This window comes from Sciurus carolinensis, chromosome 4 (genome assembly GCF_902686445.1).
Source record: "Sciurus carolinensis chromosome 4, mSciCar1.2, whole genome shotgun sequence".
NCBI lineage: Eukaryota > Metazoa > Chordata > Mammalia > Rodentia > Sciuridae > Sciurus > Sciurus carolinensis.
The window spans coordinates 160,276,748-160,300,590 of NC_062216.1; the positions used below are offsets into that span (position 1 = coordinate 160,276,748).

Sequence of the window (23,843 nt, forward strand, 5' to 3'; positions counted from 1 at the left end):
ATATAATTCAGCCTTAAAGAACAATGACATTATGGCATTTGCAGGTAAATGGATGGAACTGGAAAAGATCATACTAAGTGAAATAAGCCAATCCCATATAACCAAAGACGGAATGTTTTCTCTGATAAGTGGCTGCTGATCTATAGTGGGGGGTCGGAGGGTAGGAAAGACTGAAGGAACTTTGGATTGTATAGAAGGAATGAGGGGAGGGTTGGGGTGGGTGGGGATGGGAAGTATGGTAGATTGAGACAGACATTATTACCCTATATACATGTATGAAAAAAATTTTTTAAAAATATTTATCAATGTCAAAAAAAAGTTAATGAAAAAAATAAATAAAAGTTAAAAAAAAAGAAAGAAATTCCGTATTTGGTAAGGGCTTACTCTCTAGTTCCTATTTGGGTTCTTACATGGTAGAAGGGGCAAGGTAGATCTCTGCAGCCTCTTTTATAAGGACACTAATCCCACTTGTGAGTATTCTGACCTTGTGATCTAATCATCTCCCAAGGCCCAGCACTCCCCTGCCTCAGAGCATATTAATTTAGACAGGGTCTTGCTATGTTGTCCAATTGGACCAGAACTCCTGGCTCAAGTGATTTTCCCAGTTCAGCCTCCCAAGTAGCTGAAACCATAGGCCCTCTGCCACCATGGCTGGCTGGGCCCCAATCCTTAATACTATCACCTTGGCAGTCAGAATTTAATTTCAGATAACAGCATGTCTTATCTATGAAAACTCTGCTTAAATGAAAGGTACACATAGTTTCTTTTTTCCACCCCCGCAGGAGTTTTATAGTTTTATCTCGTTTGCCTTTCTGATCTATTTAGAACTAACTTACATGCATGGTTAAGAGGTGAGAATCAAAGTTATTTTGCATATGGATATCCAATTATCCTAAGACCATTTGTTTTTTTTAATTCATTTTTATTGTAAACAAAAGGGATATATCTTGTTTATCTGTACGTGAAGTAGAGGCATACCGTTTTAAGATCATTTGTTTTAACAAGAGGATTTTTTTTCCAATTATACTATCTTGATATCTATGCTGAAAATCAATTAACTATATATGTGCAGATCGATTTCTTACATTTCTGTAATATTCCACTGATCTAATTGTCTATCCTTACACAAACATCACATTATTTTGCTCTTGTATTTTTATAGTATGTTCTGAAATCAGGTAGTACCTTTGTTCTTCTCTTTTAAAAATGCTTTGGCTTGGCTGATCCCAGCAACTTGGAAGGATGAGGCAGGAGGATTGCAAGTTTAAGGTCAGACTCAGCAATTTAGCAAGGCCCTATGCAACTTATTGAGACTCTGTCTTGAAATTAAAAATATCAAATAAATAGATAAAAATGTTTTGGCTTTTCTCAGTTCTTTTCATTTGCATATGAAAAAAAAAGTTTCACAGCGCTGAGGATCAAACCTAGGGCCATTCACATGTTAGGCAAATATTCTCCCACTAAGCTACAATCCCAAACCCATTTTCCTATAAATTTTAAGATCAGTTTGTCCTTCTCCATTTGGAATGATGTTGGCCGTGGGTTTAGCATATACAGCTTTTTTTTTTTTTTTTTTTTTTTTTTTTTTTTTGTGGTGCTGGGGATTGAACCCAGGGCCTTGTGCTTGCAAGGCAAGCACTCTACCAACTGAGCTATAACCCCAGCTCCACATATACAGCTTTTACAATGTTGAGGGATGTTCCTACTATCCCAAGTTTTTCTAGTATTTTGAACATGAAGGGATGCTGTATTTTGTCAAATGCTTTTTCTGATCTATTGAGATGATCATATGATTCTTGTTTTTAAGCCTATTGATATGATGAATTATGTTCATTGATTTCCGTATGCTGAACCAGCCCTGCATCCCTGGGATGAATCCCACTTGATCATGGTGCACTATCTTTTTAATATGTCTTCGTATGCGTTTTGCCAGTTTTATTGAGAATTTTTGCATCAGTGTTCATCAGGGATATTGGTCTGAAGTTTTCTTTCCTTGATGTGTCTTTGTCTGGTTTTGGTATCAGGGTGATGTTAGCCTCATTGAATGAATTTGGAAAGGTTCCCTCCTTTTCTATTTCACGGAATAATTTGAGGAGTATTGGTGTTAATTCTTCTTTGAAGGTCTTGTAGAACTCAGCTGAGAATTTGTCTAGTCCTAGGCTTTTCTTGATTGGTAGGCTTTTGATGGTGTCTTCCATTTCATTACTTGAAATTGATTCATTTAAATCATGTATGTCCCCCTGATTCAGTTTGGGTAGGTCATATGTCTCTAGAAATTTGTTGGTGTTTTCAATATTTTCTATTTTATTGGAGTATAAATTTTCAAAAGAGTTTCTAATTATCTTCTGTATTCAGTCATGTCTGTTGTAGTATTTCCTTTTTCATCACATATTTTAATGATTTGAGTTTTCTCTTTTTCTCTTCATTAGCGTGGCTAGGGGTTTATCAATTTTATTGATTTTTTTCAAAGAACCAACCTTTTGTTTTGTCAATTTTTTGAATTGTTTCTTTTGTTTCAATTTCATTGATTTCAGCTCTGATTTTAATTATTTCCTGTCTTCTACTGTTTTTGGTGTTGATTTGTTCTTCTTTTTCTAGGACTTTGAGACGTAATATTAGGTCATTTATTTATTGACTTTTTATCCTAATGAAAGAGCTCAATAGAATGAACATTCCTCTTAGCACTGCCTTCATAGTGTCCCAGAGATGTTGGTATGTTGTATCAGTATTCTCATTTACCTCTAAGTATTTTTTTATTTCATCCTTGATTTCTTCTACTATCCATTCATCATTCGATAGTGTATTATTTGGTCTCCATATATTAGAGTAGCTTCTATTTTTTATTTAACATTGATTTCTAATTTCATTCCATTATGATTTGATAGAATTCAGGGTATTAGTTCCATTTTTTTGTATTTACTAAGAGCTGCTTTGTGGCATAGCATATGGTCTATTTTAGAAAAGGATCTGCGTGCTGCCAAGAAGAAAGTGGATTCGCTTGTTGATGGATGAATATGTTATGTCTATTAAGTCTAAATCATTGGGATTGTATTATTTAGTTCTGTAGTTTCTTTGTTTAGCTTTTGTTCGGAAGAACTATCCAGTGGTGAGAGAGACGTGTTAAGAGTCACCCAGTATTATTGTGTTGTGGTCTATTTGATTCTTGAAATTGAGAAGGATTTGTTTGATGTACATAGATGCTCCATTGTTTGGGGCATAACTATTTACAATTGTTATGTCTCTTTGATGTATGATTCCTTTAAGCAGTATAAAATGTCCTTCTTTGTCTCTTCTGATTAACTTTGACTTGAAGTCCACTTTATCTGATATGAGGACAGAAACTCCTGCTTGTTTACGCAGTCCACGTGAGTGATTTTTTTTTCTCATCCTTTCAAGCTATGGATGTCCTTGCCTATGAGGTGAGTCTCTTGAAGGCAGCATATTTTTGGGTCTTGATTTTTAATCCAATCTGCCAGTCTATGTCTTTTGATTGATAAGTTTAGGTTGTTATTATTCAAGGTTATTATTGAGATATGATTTGTATTCTGGGTCATTTTGGTTTATTTCTGGTTTTTAATTTGACTTAGTTCCTCCTTCGATTGGCTATTCCTTTATTGTAGTTTCTCCCTTTGTTAGTTTTCACTTTTTTTTTTTCACTTGATCCTCATGGAATATTTTGCTGAGTCTTTCTAGTTGTAAGTTTTATTTATCATGAAACATTTTTATTTCATCTTCAAATCTGAAACTTAATTTTTTTTTTTTTTTCAGTGCTGGGGATTGAACCCAGGGCCCTGTGCTTACAAGGCAAGCACTTTACCACCTGAGCTATCTCCCCAGCCCATTGAAACTTAATCTTGCAGGATATAAAATTTTCAGTTGGCATCCATTTTCTTTCAGAGCTTGAAATATATTATTCCAGGATCTCCTAGATTTGAGGGTCTGGGTTGAGAAAACAGTTGATATCTGAATTGGTTTCTCCCTGTATATAATTTGATATTTTTCTCTCACAGCCTTTAAGATTTTATCCTTATTCTGTATTTTAGTTGTTTTCATTATAATGTGCCTTGGTGTGGGTCTGCTGTAATTTTGTACATTTGGGGTTCTGTAAACCTCTTATATTTGATTTTTCATTTCATTCTTTAGGCTTGGGAAATTTTCTGATATTATGTCATTGAAAAGAGTATGCATTCCTTTGGTTTGTGTCTCTGCACCTTCATCTATCCCAATAACTCTTAAATTTGGTCTTTTCATGTTATCCCATAATTCTTGGAAGTTCTGTTCATGGTTTTCTGCATGATCATCATTATTTTCAAGAATATGTGTTTTTTCTTCATTGTCTGAGGTTCTGTCTTCCAAGTGGTCTAGTCTGTTGGTAATGCTTTCCATTGAATTTATAATCTGGTTTATTGATTCCATCATTTTGAGGATTTCTGCTTTTTTTTTTTCAGAATCTCTCTTTATTGAAGTGATCTTTCACTTTCTGTATTTTCTCTTTGATTTTACTCCTTATACCATCCTTTACTTTGCAGATCAGTTTAACTATGTACATTCTAAACTCTTTCTTGGACATTTCTTCTACTGTGTTGTCAGTGGATTCTGTTGTTGGACCATCTTGGTTTTGTTTGGGGCACTTTGTTCCTTTGTTTTTTCATGTTGTTTGTGTTTTCCCATCTAGCAGTATGGATCTAGGGCAGTACTGTAAACTTATATCATCCCTGAAGTTTCCCAGTACCTTGTCTTTATGGAGGAGACCAATATCAACAGCACCCAGTATAAAAAATATATAACCTTAAACCTAACAGCTCCCACTGAGGTGTCTACTTGCTTTCCCACAATAAACAGAAATGATGTGTTTAATCACTGTTTACAATATAAACAAAATTAGCTAATAGTGTTTACAATTTCAAATGGTGGACAAAGAGACAATAGAAGTAATATAGGACAAGATGTTCATGTGGGAGGAAGAGAGAAGCTAGCTGTAAAAATCCACAGGAAGAGTGGAAGAGGAACTGACAGAAATTGGCTGTTAGCTGGAGAAAATGTAGAAGGAGAATCCAGGAAAACAGACAAATGAAAGGAAAAATATATCAAAGACAAAAATAAAATACATACAAGAAAATAATAAAAATATAAGAATACACAACAAAGCTGCAAAACATCATTCATATATCAACATCCTTAACAAACTGATGCATGAGAAATACCTTAATTCAAATAGGGTAGAGATGTTAGAGAAGAAAAAAATAAAATAAATTTCAATGGAAAATTGAATGACTGTCTCTGTCAGGGGCGGGCTCTGAGGGCCCCAGAGCCGCACCGTGGCCTGATCTCTAAGATGGCGCCTGGCAGCTTGCCAGACATAGCTGCACTCATATACAAGTTTTAGGAAGTAACTCTGGTTGGCTGTTGTACACGAGGCGATCCTGGTATTTGCCTGGAGACTGTTCCTTGATAGGCTGACTTTCCTGGTAGTCTACTCTCTAATAGGCTGATGTTCTCGATATAAGTCTGAGACTTGTGGAATAAATGGCTTTTGGTTCCTGTGATCAAGAAGAGCGTACGTGTTGTGATTGTCCCTGCGGGCAGTGGGCGATCATATGTCTCTGTTGGTGTTTAAAAGTTTCTCACAGGATTGCCAGGCCCAGACCCACCCTCACAGACCCAGGCACATCCCACGGATCTGGGCTTCTCATACTCTAGGCTTGGCCTGTAGTAGTCCCAAGATTTCAATGCTGCTCCAATTTGCAAAGAGACCAGAAGGAACCCCAGACAATACGCTTTAACTAGGAAGTAGGGAGAGAATAATAAACTTTTTAAATGCATTACTTAATGTTTCCTTCTCAGTACCTACTGTCATTTTCCTATAATTCTTTGTTCCCTATGTTTCGTGACTTAGTTACTATATGTATGTTAAATTATAATTACCATAATAACAATAATGCAGATACTAGTGCTGTTACATATATTTTACTCCCCTTCTTTTTAACCCCTTAGGAAAATTCTGTGAAGTATTATAATCCTGCTTTTACAGAGGAGGAGATGAAGTCTCAAAGAGGCATGTGCCCAAAGTCACAGCTATTACATGAATGATCTGAGACAGGATTTAACTCAGGTCTGGCTGACTCAGGCACTCATGTTCTGTCAGGAATAAGAAGAAAGGTTGGTCCAAATGAAAGGAAAAATATATCAAAGACAAAAATAAAATACATACAAGAAAAAAATAAAAATATAAGAATACACAACAAAGCTGCAAAACATCATTCATATATCAACATCCTCAACAAACTGATGCATGAGAAATACCTTAATTCAAATAGGGTAGAGATGTTAGAGAAGAAAAAAATAAAATAAATTTCTGCTCTAAATCCCATAATAGAGGGGTCTGGGGAAACAAGTAGCTAATAAAAACTTCAAAAAACAACCAACAGAGCAAGGCATGATGATATACACTTGTAATTTCAGATGCTCAGGAGGCTGAGGCAGGAAGATCAGAAGTTCAAAGACAGCCTCAACAATTTATTGAGACCCTGTCTCAAATTAAAAAATAAAAATGGCTGGGGATGTGGCTCAGTGGTTAAGCTCCTCTGGGTTCAATCCCCAGTACCAACCCCCTACCCTCCCCCCAAATAAACCCCAAATAATTGGCAGAACAAAAAAGCAACCTACAGAATGGGAGAAAACATTTGCAAATTTTATATCTTATAAAGAGTTAATGTTTAGAATATATAAAGAAGAACTCCTTTACTGTAGCATAAAAACTAAATAAATATGCTTGTGATTAATTCTGTAAGTTTATAGGTGGTCCTTTTTATTAGCATGGTTAATTTATCCATCAGTTTGTGCCTTAGGGTTGTGCCAGGCAGATGGTGGTTGTTTACTTGTACAAACAGGTTATAGAGTCATCCCATCTCAGCGCTTAGAATGGAGTAATTCTCAGCACACTACTGCTTTGAAAAATGGAGTGGCCCAAGGTTAGGTGCAGTCTTAAAAATACTGTTCTAGACATCCTGGAGTGACTCACAGGAGGGTACAGCCTGCTCCCCACACCTTGCACACCACTGGTGGGAATGTAAAATGGTGTCAAGAACACAGAGTGGAAGTTCCTCAGAAAGCTAAAAAGAAGAGTGACCACATACGCCACTGTTCTCACTTTTGGGTAGATATCTGAAAGAACTGAAAAGCAGAATCTTGAAGGGATATTTGCCTACCCTTGGACCTTTCAGCATTGTTCATAATAGCCAAGCCGGGGGAGTGACTCCAGTGTCCATTGAGGGCGAATGGGCAAAGAAATGGCATATTACTTAACCTTCAAAAAGAAGGAATCCTGTCATATTCTACAACATGGAAAAACCTTCAGGACATTATTTTAAGTGAAATAAACCAGTCATGACACAACAAAACAAAACAAGTACTATATATATTCTGCTTATACGAAATAATCAAACTCATAGAAAGAGCAGAATGATGGTTCCCTGCGACGCTTTTTTTGGTGCTGGGGATAGTATCCAGGGCCTCCTGGATACTAAGCTGACGCTCTACCACCGAGTTACATGCCCTTACCCAGGGTTTCGGGGTGTTTTGTTTTGTCTTTGCACTAGTAGAGATGGAACCAGGGTTGCTCTACCACGGAGCTAGTTCTTTTCACTCTTTATTTTGAGACAGGGTCTTGCTAAATTGCTGAGGCTGGGAACTTGAGATCCTCTTGGCTCGCCCTCCCGAGTTACTATGATGACAGATGTGCGCCCCCGCACCTGGCCACACTTGCGGTTTTGCAAGTTGAAATGTGCTGGTTGCAGCAATACTGTCAACACTACTGAACGGTACACTAAGGATGCCCACGAGGATAAATTCGTTACGTGTCTCCCACAACTTAAAAAACAAATTTAAGAAGAAAATAATAAAGAGAGCAGCCTCAAGCTATGCTCTTCCTCTTTGAATTTGTTTAAAGAAACAGAGCCTCGCCAGCTCTAAGGACAATGACAGTACCTCAAGACCCTACCTTGCTTTCCCCAAAGTGGGAACCTCCTCCTTGCGCTAGGTGTCACTCTCGCCCGGCGGCCCTCGCCCCGCCCCGCCCCGCTCCGCCCCCGCGCAGTTCCCTCCAATCGCAAGCTTGGCCACGCCCCCTCGGCTGTCTCCTCTTTCCTGCATCCGGGCTCTTTCCTGCATGCCGGCTGGGAAAGCATGGAGGTCCGTGGTCAGCTTCGTGCCAGCCCCAGCTCGAGCTGTTCGTCGTCCACCCAGAGCTGCTCGGGGGTCGCAGTGTCCAGTGAGCTGCTGACAGTGGGGAGCGATGTCCGAGGAGGTGAGGGACCGGTGGCGGCGGCGGACGCGCGGCCCGAGCAGCCGGGTCTGCTCCTTGCGCGGCCCCTCACCCTGGACCGGAGCCCCCGGGACCGTGCGAGGCCGCGGCGGGGCTGGGGCGGATCGCGGGCGGTTCTGTTCCGCCAGGTACTGGGCGGCGGGGCTGCTCCGGTGCGTCCAAGCTGGGTCGCAAACAGAGCGAGGGCGGTGGGGCCGGCTCGCCTCGCTGGTAGGGGAGGCTGCTGATTATTGAGCTTAGCCCTGCGCTCCTCCTCCTGCGTGCACACATCCCTGCAGAGTACAGCTGTCTCGTGGAGGGAGACGTGCACAGAATTTCAGACGCTAACGTAGAATTAAAGGATGGTTTCGAATCCAGGTTCCACAGTGGGCCTTCTAGGAGACTCGTTAACCTTCTCCAAACCTCTGCTTTCACTTTTTGAGAATGGAGGTGGTAGTACCAATAGAATTTCTGTGAGCAGGAGGAGAATGCATAAAAGGGCCTGGGACTGTTCTAAGTAGGTTGAAGGAAAACATTTATTCTAGCTTGAAGAAAAGGTGAGAATCCAGAGCTTGCGAAGAAGTTAAAATAATGATAACCAAAGCTTGTATAGTGCTTACTTACGCCTCAGGAACGAACGATTTTAATCCTCACGATCCTGTGCAAAAGGTTCACTTGTTATCTCCATCTTATAGGTGAGGAAGTTGAGGCCTGGTGTGCATACAAATAAAAAGCCAAACAGATATTAAAGAATGTATCTGAAAGTCTTGCGGCTGGAAAGTAGCAAAGCTGGTGAGGTGGTTCCAAGCAGCCTGGTTGCAGACTCTGCTCTTAACTCTGATCCAATCACTAGTCCTTAAGTAGTAAATATTCAGTGGATGTTTCTTTAGCTTTGCTTCGAGGAAGAACAGGATTTTTGTACCAGAGAGTGAATAGATTTTCCAGGTATTAGAAATGGTGTACAAATCCAGTAGCTGGGGAGGCTGAGGCAGGAGGATCACAAGTTCAAGGCTAGCCTCAGCAACTTAGCAAGATCCTGTCTTAAAATATAAAGGTCTGGGGATGTAGCTCAATGGTAGAGCACCCCCCCCCACAGGGTTCAATCCCCAGGAACACAATAAAAAGAAAAGAGAGAGAAAGAAATGGTGTGCAAAGTCTTGAATTTTAAAAGTCCTGTTCTGAGAGCTCTCATGGGCTAGAGAGTTGGGTTGACTGGAGAAAAAGTGAGTGAGAAAGCTGAAAAGGTGAAATGGGAGACAAAATTTCCCCCAGAACTGCTTTGCCTAGGTTGGGCATCTCTGAAGAAGTAACCAGCAAGTAACCAGAAGTAACAGATGAAGAAACGCTCCAAATGCTAGAAACGATTTCTGGCTTCATTTAACCGTTATACCCGGTACTGCTTCCTCTGTCATTACATACTCCCATTTGTCCACTGATGCATTTCTGATCTAGAAAGGTGCAGTGTAATGTGCATTTATTACTCATAGGTGATATAATAGAGGTGAAGGAGACAGGCTAAAGAAAGGAGGTAGATATACACACAGAGTCCTAATGTACTGGAATTTGGAGTATTTTTTCTTTTTTCACAGTGCTAGCGATTGAACCCAGGGTCTTGCACATGCTAGGCAAGCACTCTTTCACTGAGCTACACCCCTAGACCTCAGCCCTTATCATTTTTATTATGCTATAATAAATAAGTTTCTATGTGTTTTCAGGTATATGGGACAGGTTACTCATTAATTCCAAGCCTAACTCCAGAAAGACTTCCACTCTTCAAACAGTTCGGATAGAGAGGAGTCCGTGTAAGTACCTCATTCCCTGTCTTGTGATCTCTAATGCCGAATTTTGTCTAATTAAGATGTTATTTGATGGTGTCCCATGGTCTGTCTTCATGGTCAGACATCATGCCATAGAGTCCAGTGGAATAAGTCCTATTGAAAAGTCAATACACAAGGATAGAATTTCTTATGTTACCCCTGCTTCTTTAGAGGATGACTTTTCCTGAAAAACTACTCAAGGTATGCATTTTCGGAAGCCAAAAACAATTATTGTTGATAGCTGGGTGTGGTGATCTGCTCCTACAATCCTAGTACTTGGAGGCTGGGGCTAGGGAATCACTTGAGTCCAGCAGTTTGAGACCAAGGTGGGCAGCATAGTGAGACCCACTCTCAAAAAAGAAACCAACAAAAACTATTGCTGGCACCATGTCATGTGTCTCTAATCCCAGCTACCTGGGAGGCTGAGGCAGGAGGATTGCAAGTTAGAGCCCAGCTTGGACATATTAGCAAAACCCTGTTTAAATTAAAATAAAATAAAATAAAAAAGATAGTTTTAGCTTAGTAGTGGGAGAAATTGCCAGTGCTGCAAAAAAACAAGAAACAATTATTGTTAATCTCTGTGGGATTTTTTTTAGTAAGCCCTAAACTTAATATACGTATATGGTAAAGCACCACTACATCCCTCTGAATTGGACGCAGGTACTTATATGGTAAATGTTGCTTATGGTATGACAACCAGGCCGGTCCTCTTTATTAATTATTCTATAATATTGTTGTCCTGCACACTGGTAAGTTTCTTCAGCACTCACTGTTCAAACAACTCTCATATAATAGTCAATATCTCTGTAATTCAGACTTAATGTCAAAAATTTAATGAAAACAAGGTAAATGATGCAGGAGGTTATCACATCTTTAAATTAAGAAATCATGAGTTTTCTAAAAATCATTCTGTGCACTGAATCTACAGTAGCTAAAATGACTACATGGTAGCTTTCTGTTCAGATTTTGTGTGGGCATAGGTTTGCATCTTGGGAAGGTACATACTTAGAAGTGAAATTGCCCAATTGCTTTTTCAAGTTCATCTGTCATTTTGCATTCCTGAGAGTAAGGTATGGGCTTTAGTTGCTGCATATCCTCACCAACATGGACTGTGGTCTATTCTGTTGAGTGTATGTAGTGATATTGGTTTGCATTTTTTGTTTTTTAGGGTTTTTTTTTTTTGGTACTAGGAATTGAATTTGGGGCACTGCTTTATCACTGAGCTACATCCCCAGCCCTTTTTATTTTCATTTTGAGATAGGGTCTTGCTAAGTTACTGAGACTGGCCTTGAGCTTGCAATCCTCCTACCTCAGCCTACTAAGTGTCTGGGATTACATACGTGTGTCACCGCACCTAGGAAGCATCTTTTCTTTTTTTTAAATGTTGCTTGCTCTTTACTTTCTAAATCATACTCATTTACACATTGACTCCTGAAATATACATAAACATTATTTTATGACAAGACAGAATATCTACATTATCTCAACTACACAAAAAGAAAACAGGTCCAAAATAATATTAAGGGACTTCCTTAGTTAAAACTATAAAACTAAGGATATATATATGTAAATATATATTTATATCCCTGCTTTCCCATTCCTTTTATTTTTTTCAGCTAAATTTTATACAAATAATATCTGCTCTTATAATTTCCACTCAGATTAAAGGTATCGTACCCTGTCACTCAAGCCAAACCTTCTCCTTTACCAGCCCCCCCACCTCTAATAATCAAGTGTTAACAAGACATCGTCCTAAATTTCTCTGGAACAGATCTCTTCATTAGTTTCCTTTTGCAAGTCCATTTCTTCGTAAGTCTGTTATGTGAGATTTTAATTGCTCTATCTCAGTTTTCTCCTCTCAGTCAGTGGTGACAGCTCCAGGTCTGTTTGCTTTTGTAGTTCTTGTATCATGGTCATAGTCTTATTCAAAGTAGCATACTTCAACAAATGGTGCTGGGAGAATTGGAAATCCATATGCAACAGAATGAAACTAAACCCATATCTCTCACCATGCATGAAACTAAACTCAAAATAGATTAAGGATCTCGGAATCAGACCAGAGACCTTGCATCTTATAGAAGAAAAAGTAGGTCCAGAGCTTCAACATGTCGGCTTAGGACCAGACTTCCTCAACAGGACTCCCATAGCACAAGAAATAAAAGCAAGAATTAATAACTGGGATAGATTCAAACTAAAAAGCTTTCTCTCAGCAAAGGAAACTATCAGCAATGCAAAGAAAGAGCCTACAGAGTGGGAGAAAATCTTTGCCAATCATACTTCAGATAGAGCGCTAATCTCCAGAATCTATAAAGAACTCAAAAAACTCTACACCAAGAATGTAAATAATCCAATTGACAAATGGGCTAACGAAATGAATAGACACTTCACAGAAGAAGATATACAAGCAATCAACAAACATATGGAAAAATGTTCAACATCTCTAGTAATAAGAGAAATGCAAATCAAAACCACCCTAAGATTCCATCTCACCCCAATTAGAATGGCAGTTATCAAGAATACAACCAACAACAGGTGTTGGCGAGGATGTGGGGAGAAAGGTACACTCTTACATTGCTGGAGGGGCTGCAAATTAGTGCAGCCACTCTGGAAAGCAGTGTGGAGATTCCTTAGAAAACTTGGAATGGAAACACCATTTGACCCAGCTATCCCACTCCTTGGCCTATACCCAAAGGACTTAAAATCAGCATATTACAGAGATACAGCCACATCAATGTTCATAGCTGCTCAGTTCACAATAGCCAGATTGTGGAACCAACCTAGATGTCCTTCAATTGATGAATGGATAAAGAAAATGTGGTATATATATACAATGGAATATTACTCAGCCATAAAGAACGATAAAATTATGGCATTTGCAGGCAAATGGATGAAACTGGAGAATATCATGCTAAGTGAGATAAGCCAATCTCAAAAAACCAAAGGAAGAATGATATCGCTAATAAGTGGATGATGACACATAATGGGGGGTGGGAAGGGTTAGTGTTGGGGTTGGAGTTGGGTTTAGGGAGGGGGGCAGGAATGGAGGAAGGAAGGACTGTATAGATGGAGGGGAAGGGTGGGAGGTAAGGGGGGGAAGGGAAAAAAATGGCAGAATGAATCAAACAACATTACCCTATGTAGATTTATGATTACACAAATGGTATGCCTTTACGCCATGTACAGACAGAGAAACAACATGTATCCCATTTGTTTACAATTTTATAATAAAAAAAAAAAAAAGAACTCATTCGTAAGACTGTAGGCAGATAAATAAAAGACTTTTAAGAGCTAAAAAAAAAAAAAAAAAACAAAGTAGCATAAATGTGGCTCTTTGTCTCTTTCTGCTCAACAGCAACTGATTTAAAATGTGCATATAAAGTTCGATAGCGAGATTTTATTGCAGACAAATCCTGTAAGACTGCAACTGGATTTTTCACAACAGTACTGGAAAGAATGACTTGGAAGGGTCCTTTAGGGTCCTTTAGTCAGTCAGATGGTGCCATTGGACCCCAATGATTGGTTGTTCTGGCCTGCTGGATCAGGATGTTTTGTCTTGAGTTCATATTCCAGTCTATACTCAATGTAATCCAGAACAGAGTCAGCTTTCTGGAACATCAGTTCGAGCTTATCGTCCTCTGCCTCCATGTTGAATAGTTCAAGCACCTTTTCATGTGTTACTGTTTATGTGTTTTTGGTGAACTGTCAGTTAAATCTGTGGTCTGTTTAGAATATATTACCTTCTTGATAAACACTTGATAAGTGCAGGGCTGCTGGTGATGATTTCACTAGCCTTTGGTTTTTTTTTTTTTTTTTTTTTTTGGTTTAACTTATTTATTTATTTTATTTAATTTACAGTATTGGGGATTGAACCTAGGTGTGCTCTATCACTGAGTCACATTCCCTAGCCCTTTTTATGTTTTATTTTGAGACAAGGTCTCCCTAGGTTGCTTAGGGTCTCCCTAAATTGCTGAGGTTGAAATTGCTTGAACTTGAAATCCTCCCCCAAGTTGCTGGGATTACAGTCATGTGCCACTATGACTGGTTTCTCTGTCTACTTTTAAGATTTTTTCTTATTGTTCGTTTTCATCAACTTGATGATGTGCTCCACAGTTTTTCTTGTGATTTTGGAGCATGGGGATTCACTCACCTTATTGGATCTGTGGGTTTTTGGTTTTTTATCAAATTTTGGGAAATTTTCAGTCATTTTTTTTCTTTGAATATTTTTCTCTGACTCTCTTCCTCTCTTACCTTACCTGGAGGGAATCTGTTACACTTTTTGCCAGTTGAAGTTGCCCCACGGCTCCTTGATACCTGTTAGTATTTTTTCAGTCTTACTTTTTGTTTTGTTTTCAATCATTTCTATTGCTCTACATTCAAGTTCACTCATCTTCTCTGTTGACTAATTTGTTAATCCTGAATCAGAAATTATAATTTCCTTCTCTGCATGTTCAATTTTAGACCTTTTATCTTTTGTTTCCTCATTGTGCTTTGTTGAGTAGATGCAGTATATTTGTGTAGCTATTTTAACATTCTGATTGCTGATTATATCATCTGTATCATTGCTCCTTATTTACATGTTTGGAATTTTTTTTGTGTGTGTGTGTGTGTGTGTGTGTGTGTGTGTGTGTGGCCTCACACATGCTGGGCCAGTGCTCTACCTCTGAGCTAGGTATGTCCCTAGCCCATTTTTAAATTTTATTATATTTGGTTGGTAGAGTGTTTGCCTCACAAGCACAAGGCCCTGGGTTCAAATCCCCAGCACCGCAAAAAAAAAAAAAAAAAAAAAAAAAAAAGTGGCATAGAGTTTATTATATTTTTGTTTAAGTTTATCGTATTTTATATGTTGGTTGGTTGGTTGGTTTGTGGGGTTTTAAGTTCCGGGGATTGAACCCTGAGCCTCCCATGTGGTGGGCAAGCACTCTACTGCTGAATTACCTCAGCCCCCACTCCTTTTTCTTTCTTTTTTTTTTTTTTTAATTTAAATTTTTATTTTTACAGACTGCATTTTGATTCATTGTGCACACATGGAGCACAACTTTTCATTTGTATGGTTGTGCACAATGTAGATTCACACCATTCATGTAATCATACATATTCATAGGGTAATACTGTCTGTCTCATTCTACTATCTTTCCTTCCCCACCCGCTCCTGCCCCATTTTCCTCTACACCATCCAAAGTTCCTTCATTCTTCATCCCCCCACCCCCCTTGTTATGTATCATCATGCACTTATCAGAGAAAACATTTGGCCTTTCGCTTTTTGGGCTTGGCCTGTTTCACTTAGCATGATATTTTCCAACTTCATCCATTTACCAGCAAATGCCATAATTGTATTCTTCTGACTAATATTCCATTCTGTATATATATACCACAGTTTCTTTATCCGTTCATCAATTGAAGGGCAACTTGTTTGGTTCCACAATCTAACTATTGTGAATTGAGCAGCTATGAATTTTGATGTGGCTGCGTCACTGAAGTATGCTGATTTTAAGTCCTTTAGGTATAAACAGGAGGAGTGGGATAGCTGGGTCAAATGGTGGATCCATTTCAAGTTTTTTGAGGAATCTCCATACTGCTTTCCAGAGTGACTGCACCAATTTGCAACTCCACCAGCAATGTATGAGTGTACCTTTTTCCCCACAGCCACACCAACACTTATTATTGCTTGAGTTCTTGATAATAGCTGTTCTAATTGGAGTTAGATGAAATCTTAGGGTGGTTTTAATTTGCATTTCTCTAATTACTAGGGATGATGGCACTTTTTCATATATTTGTTGATCACCTGTATATCTTCTTCTGTGAAGTGTCTGCCCAGTTCCTTAGCTCATTTATTGATTGGGTTTTTGTATTTTTGGTGTAAAGTTTTTTAAGTTCTTTATGAATTTTGGAGATTAGTGCTCTGAAGTGAGTGTGGAAAAGATTTTCTCCCACTCTGTAGGCTCTCTTTTCACATTATTGATTGTTTCCTTTGCTAAGAAAAAGCTTTTTAGTTTGAATCTATCTCATTTATTGAATCTTGCTTTTATTTCTTGTGTAAGGGGTCTTGTTAAGGAAGTCTGGTCCTAAGCTAATGTGATGGAGATTTGGGCCTACTTTTTCTTCTATTTGATGAAGGGCCTCTGGCCTAATTCCTAGATCCTTGATCCATTTTGAATTGAGTTTTGTGCAGGGTGAGAGATAGGGGTTTAATTTCATTTTACTGCATATGGATTTCCAGTTTTGCCAGCACCATTTGTTGAAGAGGCTATCTTTTTTCCATTGTAAGTTTTTGGCAACTTTGTCTAGTATGAGATAACTGTACTTACATGAGTTTGTCTCTGTGTCTTCTCTCCTGTACCATTGGTCTACCTGTCTGTTTTGGTGCCAGTACCATGCCGTTTTTGTTACTCTTGCTCTATAGTAGAGTTTAAGTTCTGGTTTTGTGATACCTGCTACATCACCCTTCCTAACCAGGATTGCTTTGGCTATTTTGGGTCTTTTTTTCTTCCAGATGAATTTCATGATTGCTTTCTCTATTTCTATGAGAAATGTCACCGGAATTTTACTTGGAATTGCATTAAGTCTGTATAGCACCTTTGGAAGTATGGCTATTTTGATAATATTAATTCTACCTATCCAAGAACACAGGAAATCTTTCCATCTTCTAAGGTCTTCTTCAGTTTCTTTCTTTAATGTTCTGTGGTTTTAATTGTAGAGATCTTTCACCTCTTTTGTTAGATTGATTCCCAAGTATTGTATCTTTTTTGAGGCGACTGTTAACGGAGTTGTTTTCTTCATTCCCCTTTCAGATGGTTCATCGCTTATGAATAAAAATGCTTTAGATTTATGCATGTTGATTTTATATCCTGTGGCTTTGCTGAATTCATTTATGAGTTCTAGAAGTTTTCTGGTAGAGTTTTTTGGATCCTCTAAATATGGAATCATGTCATCAGCAAATAGTGACAGCTTGAGTTCTTCTTTTCCTATTTGTAGTCCTTTAATTTCTTTGGTCTGTCTAACTGCTCTGGCTCTTTTTTTTTTTGGACAAGGTCTCACTGAGTTGCCCTCTCCTACCTGGAACTTGCATCCCTGTGCCTCATTTTCCCCAGTAGGTAGAATGACAGGCATGTACTTCCATACCCAGCTGCATGTTTGGCAATTTTTTATTGAACGCTGGGATTTTTAATTTTACGTTATTGTATTCTGGCCTTTGTTTAATGTAGAAAAATTACAACTGGCCCAGTTTCAGGGCTTGTCACATACTCTCCTAGAATATGGCAGAAATAATTGGCTTCTGAGAATGACGATTCAGGCTGAGTATGTTGGTACTTGTTTTGCTCCACTGAATTCATTAGTTAAAATCAACAGCCGAGCAGGGCGTGGTGGCACACACTTGTAATCCCATCAGTCCCAGCGACTTGGGAGGCTGAGGCAGGAGGATTGCAAGTTCAAGGCTGACCTTGGCTACTTAACAAGGCCCAACCAATTTAGTGAGACCCTCTTTCAAAATAAAAAATAGAAAGGGCTGGTGTTGGAGCTCAGTGGTAAAGTACCCATGGGTTCAGTCCCTGGTACCAAACACCCTAAAGCAGAAGGAGATCCTGCCTGTGTAATAGATTTGAGTCTTCAGACGCAGGAACACCTTGATGTTGGTCTGTGTGTCTGGATGGGGAGCAGATCTAACAGTTACTCACTGTCCAGCTGTGCCAGGCTGTGGACGTGTGATGGTCCCGAGCAGTCCTTCCAGCAGCCTTATTTTCCAGTTAAAGATCGTTCATTTGTCCCTTACCATCGTTTTCTTTCCTCCTTCTCTCCTCTGAATATTTTAGTCATGTGTGTGTCGCCCTAGTAGTGGCTTAATAAATTTTGAGAGTCCGTTCTGTGCATAGTTTTGTGTGAGGCCTCTTGAGATAAAAGGAAGTTAAATACCCGTGTTTGTTGACTCCTCTGTGTTCAGCATGGTGCCTGGCAGTTATCACCCCTCTGTCATAGAGGAGCACCCCAGGTGTCGAGTGGTAAAATCATATTTATCGGTTAGCACCCTTGGTTGCAGAGAGGTGAAACAGGCTCAGATTGTCTAAAGAAAAGAAAGAAAGTATGTTGGCTCATTTTAGTGGGGTAAAAGGCCCAGCAGCAATTTCCAGCGCATCTGGATCCGGGTGCTCGGTGCCCTGAGAGGTCTGCAGCTCTGGATCTAGATCAGGCCCTCCCCACCTGTGGCAAGCTGGCTGGTCTCTCAGAAGGCCCAGCCTCGGATTCACTCAGAGGAGTTCTGTTTCTTGACAGTGCAAACCCCACAGATTGGTCGGTATTAGCCCAAGCAGAGCATTCGTCTCTGTGTGCCCCCGAACACGTTACATGGCCAAGGTGTGGAAGTGCAGGCGTGTGGGATGAGAGCTGAGTGACTAACAGTAACACAAGCTTAAACGGAAGATGAGAAAGTGGGGGAGCAGAGGTTGTGCAGCGCTGACAGTCATTACGTAATTAACTTGCTCAAGGTCAGTCGTGAGGCGGAGCTGAGTGTGTAATGACCTCGTCAGTCTCTACCAGCCTCGAGCCTGGCACACTCGACTCTTATGTCAGATTGTCTCCTTATTCGGGTACTTGTTTTCGAATGCCAGCCTTTCAGCAGTTTGTAGTTCTGGGGTTGTGTGGGAAATATAAATAAAACATTTGAGCCAGGTACAGTGGTGCACACCTGTAATCCCAGCCACTCAGGAGACTGAGGCAGGAGAGTTGCAAGTTTGAGGCCGCCCTGGGCAAGTTAGCAAAGACCATGTCTCAAAATAGTAACCTAAGGGCTGGGGTTATAGCTCAGTGGTAGAGTGCTTGCCTAGCATGTGGAAGGGCCTGGGTTCAATCCCAAGACTGCAAAAGCAATTTTTCTTTTTAAAGAAATAATTAGGTGCTGAATTGTATAGTCCTGCTGCTTTAAGAATTCACTGGCTTGGTGTAGAGATACTCCCTCGTGAAGAGGATCATAAGATCAGCGCTAGCCTGGGCAACTAAGACTTTGTCTCAAAATAAAATTTAAAACAAGGGCTGGGCATGTAGTTCCTCAGTGGTAACGTGCTTGCTTGGCATATGTGAGGCTCTGGGTTCGATTTTTGGATAGAGATTTTTAATATGGAAACCTTGAAAGATTTATTATTACTACTATTCCATTCAGATGTGTTTTACAGAGAATCCTGGATTTCAAATTTACTAACATGAAAGTTGCTGTGCCATTTTCTCTCTCCATAGTGTTAGACCGAGTTCAGACCTTTCTCCCACAGATGGCCCGGGCAAATGAAAAACTAAGGAAAGAAATGGCAGTTGCTCCACCTGGTCGTTTCAATATTGAGAATATCGATGGGACTCTTGGAAAAGTGATACAAATGGTAACTATGCTTTGCTTTCATTTCCTGTGAAATGAAATCATTTCATTTCCTGTGAATGTCAAGTGAGATCAGCAACATGCCTCCTCACCTAAAAGTCAGAGTGAGAGCTCTCCCTCTTAATCTTTTGTTTTTAGGGCGTGGGGGGTACTGGGGGTTGAACTCTGAGCCACCTCCCCAGCCCCATTTTGTATATTATTTAGAGACAGGGTCTCACTGAGTTGCTTAGCGCCTCGCTTTTGCTGAGGCTGACTTTGAACTTGTGATCCTCCTGCCTCAGCCTCCCAGGTCGCTGGGATTGCAGGCATGTGCCATTGCACCCAGCCCCACTTGATCTTTAAGTGTTAATTTTCCTTACGAGAGTCTCGCCCACCATTGCAGAGGCATCTAGACATCTTGTGGTGCTTCTCTGTCCACCACTGCAGAGGCATCTAGACGTCTCATGGTGTGTTGGCCAGTCTGTGAGCTTTTGTGGGTGGAGTTTGGGATTTCGTCATATGGAGTCACAGGTGGGCTTTTTCAAGCCAGATATCACATTTGTTAACTTGAAGCATTGATTTGTCCTAGCTGAATTTTTTTCCCCAAAGAGGTAGTTATAATCTGATTCACTGAGTGTGTGAAAACGAGTGATGTGCTTATGAGAAATGATGGCTCCCGCACGCTTCCGGTGAAACTGCCGGTCTGTGCTCCTTCTGTTGCCCCTGGAACTCCCTCCATGACACCGGTGTCTGAACAGGCTGGCGGTGTGGCCAACAGCACCCGTTCATCGGAACCCGGGTCCGGGCTGCCTTCAGAACAGATCCCCAGCCCCAGTCCTCCGCGTCACCTCCTTCGCTGCCTCTCTGTCCGAGTCGTGGTTTCTCCTTTGATGGTTTCCTGACGGGCCTCCTGCCGCGCCCTCTTCTCCCCGGGGTCTGCTCTTCTCCCAGTGTGTGGCCCGCAGCTTCGTCCCTGAGGCCTTCCCGTCACATTCACAGCGACGTGGAATCCTTCACGGGGCTCTGTGACCGCCCTCCTGCTCGCTCTCTCTCTGACCTTCTGTTCTTCACAGCCCCCTTGTCTGCTGCCCTGGGCTCCAGTGTCCCTGCTCCAGGTCTCCTGGGTGGTTTTCCCGCCTACAGTGCATTTGTCTACATCTCCGCATCTTGGCTCATCTCTTCTCAGCTGTCGCCTCATCAAGAGGGCTTCCCTGGATCTTACCCTATTTTTATTTTTCTCTGTTTTCACCCCCCTACACTGTGTATTTGTTTATTTTCCTTTCTTTCCCCCGTAGAACAGGGATCAGTAAACATTTTCTGTAAGCGACAGGATGGGTAAATACTTTGGGCCCTCTGGGCCATTCTTAGTTCATAGGCTGAGCAAAAGTGGGTGGTGGGTAGCAGGTAGCAGGTAGGGTTTGGCCTGCAGGTTGTCATTTGCTGGTCCCTGCTGAAAATGAAGGCATGGGTTTTGTTTTGATTTTGTGTTGTTGAATCTCTAGAATCTAGTGAGCTGCCTGGCTCGTTTTAACATTTGAATGAAGGAAGTGTGTTCACGATATATGTCCTCTGAGGCTATAGGACACCTTTTAGACTTCAATGTCAGTCATCGTTGTAGTGGATCTTTGGCAACTAAAAGCATGATAGTGTCATATTCTATTAAAAACATTTCTTTTTTATTCTGTTTTTTTAATTAAAATCTTTTTTATTTTTACAGACTGCATTTTGATTCATTGTACACAAACGGGGTACAACTTTTCATTTCTATGGTTGCATACAATGTAGAATCACACCATTCATGTAATCTACATATACATAGGGTAATACTGTCTGTTTCATTCTACGATCTTTCTGTCTTGCACCCCCTTCCATCCCATTTTCCTCTACACCTTCCAAAGTTCCTTCATTTTTCTCTTCCCCCCCATCACCTCCCCTCGTTATATATTGTCATATATATTGTCATGCACTTATCAGAGAAAACATTCGGCCTTTGGTTTTTTTGGGCTTGGCCTATTTCACTTAGCAGGATATTTTTCAACATCCATTTACCAGCAAATGCCATAATTTTATTCTTCTTTATGACTGAGTAATATTCCATTGTGTTTATATATATACCACAGTTTCTTTACCCATTTGTCAATTGAAGGACATCTAGGTTGGTTCCACAATCTAGCTATTGTGAATTGAGCTGCTATGAACATTGATGTGAATCACTGTAGTATGCTGATTTTAAGTCCTTTGGGTATAAACCAAGGAGTGGGATAGCTGGGTCAGAAGGTGGATCTATTCCCAGTTTTTTGAGGAATCTCCACACTGCTTTCCAGGATGACTCCACCAATTTGCAACTCCACCAGCAATGTATGAGTGTGCCTTTTTCCCCACAGCCACATCAACACTTATTATTGCTTGAATTCTTGATAATAGCCATTCTAATTGGAGTTAGATGAAATCTTAGGGTGGTTTTAATTTGTATTTCTCTAATTACTAGGGATGATGAGCACTTTTTCATGTATTTGTTGATCACCTGTATATCTTCCGTGAAGTTTCTTACCCTTTGTGTGTCTCTCTTTATGCTGAGTATCGAGTATTTCCAATGTTTTATTACAAATTTTTAGGGAATCTTCATGAAGTAGGTTTCTCACCTGATATTTTTTGCAGGATGTGGCCTTATTTGAGATGGATCACTCAGATTCAAAAGAAATGGACAGTTCAGAGGAGAGTTCACAAGAGAGCTCGGAGGACAGTCCCGAGTCTGAGGATGAAGGTGACAGCATCTCCTCTGAAGTCACCATCGACAACATTAAGCTTCCTAACTCAGAAGGTGGAAAAGGCAAGATTGAAGTTTTGGACAGTCCGGCAAGTAAAAAAAAGAAACAATGAAGAAATTGATCTGAAAAGAAATAGGTGCTGTATATCTGCTAATGCTGTAAAAAGAATGTGGTTCATGGGCTGTTTTACATTTCTGAAACTGATAGTGCTCTTATGTGTTAAAAAAAAAACTTTAGACAAAGTCATTGGTTTATTTGAGCAAAGAACAGTTCATAAATTGGGTAGCACTCAAAATGGAAAGGGAGAGGTTCAGAGAACTCCAGTCTATGATGGCCAACATAGAAATAAAGAACAGAAATAACTGGATTGGTTACAGTGAGGCATTTATCTTATCTGGACATATTTAAAAGGAAAACTTTTGCTGGGTGTGGTGGCGCATGCCTATAATCCCAGTGACTCTGGAGGCTGAGGCAGGAGGATCAAACGTTTAGGGCCAGCTTCGGCAACTCAGTGAGGCCCTAAGAAACTTTGTGAGACCCTGTCTTGTAGTAAATAAAAAGGGCTGGGGATGTAGCTCAGGGGTAAAGCCCCTGGGTTCAGTCCCCCATATCCTCCCCAAATAAAATAAAAGGAAAACTTTCAGATAAATTTAATGGTTTATTTGAGCAAAGAACAATTCATGAATTGGGCAGCACTCATAGTGGAAAGGGGTTCAAAGAGGGCAGACATGGAAATAAAGTGCAGAAATAACTTGATTGGTTATAATGAAGCTTTTGCCTTATTTGGACAAGTTCTGATCAGTTGACCTGCGATTGGCTGAAGCTCAGCTATTTGTGTTTGGCTGAAACTGTTACTGGTTTTAAAAGCCCTTCTAAATTTAGGTTTTAGTTTGTTTCTGTACTGAGACAAGTCGTAGTTCCTTAGGTAGAATCTCAGAGTACTGGAGACAACCTCAGGGTAATGGCCTCCTTATTTAATTTAGCATCTGAGATATCCTGTATGTTTTCTTTCTCAGCGAAACCAAAGCTGGCTATTGAAGATTTGTAATATATAACATTTCTGCATCTTCCAAGGCTACTCTGATCTTTGATCTTGTACTGAAGAGATTCAGTGTTTGGTTTGGAAAGCTTAACTTTGTGTATGGTGACGTGCGAATTCATTGTCATCTTCTTCAGTGTGAATTTTCAGAAATACCAGATTTATTTTAAAGTAAAAATATATTGTCAGTTTGTTTCTGTTTTGAATTACCTCATGGATGAAACAACCCAGTTTTTCTGTAGGTTACTGTGGGTCTTATAGCTGATGCTGCCATTAAGTGGCACCAGCCTCCCTGTCCCAACTCATATTGAGGTCGCATGAGCCTCTTTTTCTTGAGTGTCTCAGGGTCAGTCTTCTAGTGTTGAAGCTATAACCGCTGGAGAGTCGGCGAGCTGACATTGAGTTTCCTACCTGTAGAAAGAAGGAAGGGAGAGAGTACGGTGTCTTCACATGAGCAGGTGTCTCTGTCTCTGAGTGTCCTTGGCTTGGAGACCAAGCTGGGCATCCCTGCAAGGTCTCCCAAGGTAGGTCCTGACTGGTGGCCACGGGCTGTCGCCTCTGTGCCTTGCTCGGGAATCTGGGG

At 40.3% G+C, this 23,843-nt stretch overlaps 2 protein-coding genes across 2 annotated transcripts; one reads left to right on the top strand and one right to left on the bottom strand.

The window, feature by feature from the left end:
• Positions 1–8,158: 8,158 nt before the first annotated feature.
• Nopchap1 (NOP protein chaperone 1) lies at positions 8,159–22,744 on the top strand. Its single transcript, XM_047551117.1, has 4 exons — positions 8,159–8,305; positions 10,018–10,104; positions 19,342–19,478; positions 22,112–22,744. Exons 1-4 carry the CDS (start codon positions 8,185–8,187, stop codon positions 22,331–22,333), a joined length of 567 nt encoding a protein of 188 aa, XP_047407073.1. The 5' UTR covers positions 8,159–8,184; the 3' UTR covers positions 22,334–22,744.
• Positions 11,959–13,764, bottom strand: LOC124983663 (spindle and kinetochore-associated protein 2-like). Its single transcript, XM_047551118.1, has 3 exons — positions 13,628–13,764; positions 13,437–13,563; positions 11,959–12,057 (listed from the first exon to the last, which is right to left on the bottom strand). The coding sequence occupies exons 1-3, from the start codon at positions 13,762–13,764 to the stop codon at positions 11,959–11,961; spliced, it is 363 nt and encodes a 120-aa protein (XP_047407074.1).
• Positions 22,745–23,843: the final 1,099 nt, after the last annotated feature.

Bases quoted from the DNA above. Each gene is read 5' to 3' on its own strand.
- Nopchap1 (XM_047551117.1), top strand. From the start codon at position 8,185: ATGGAGGTCCGTGGTCAGCTTCGTGCCAGCCCCAGCTCGAGCTGTTCG. The intron at 10,105-19,341 runs GTAAGTACCTCA...CTCTCTCCATAG, and splicing joins TCGGATAGAGAGGAGTCCGT to TGTTAGACCGAGTTCAGACC. The intron at 19,479-22,111 runs GTAACTATGCTT...TATTTTTTGCAG, and splicing joins TTGGAAAAGTGATACAAATG to GATGTGGCCTTATTTGAGAT.
- LOC124983663 (XM_047551118.1), bottom strand. From the start codon at position 13,764: ATGGAGGCAGAGGACGATAAGCTCGAACTGATGTTCCAGAAAGCTGAC. The intron at 13,564-13,627 runs GTCCAATGGCAC...CATTCTTTCCAG, and splicing joins CAGAACAACCAATCATTGGG to TACTGTTGTGAAAAATCCAG. The intron at 12,058-13,436 runs GCTACTTTGTTT...CATTTGTTGAAG, and splicing joins AGACAAAGAGCCACATTTAT to TATGCTACTTTGAATAAGAC.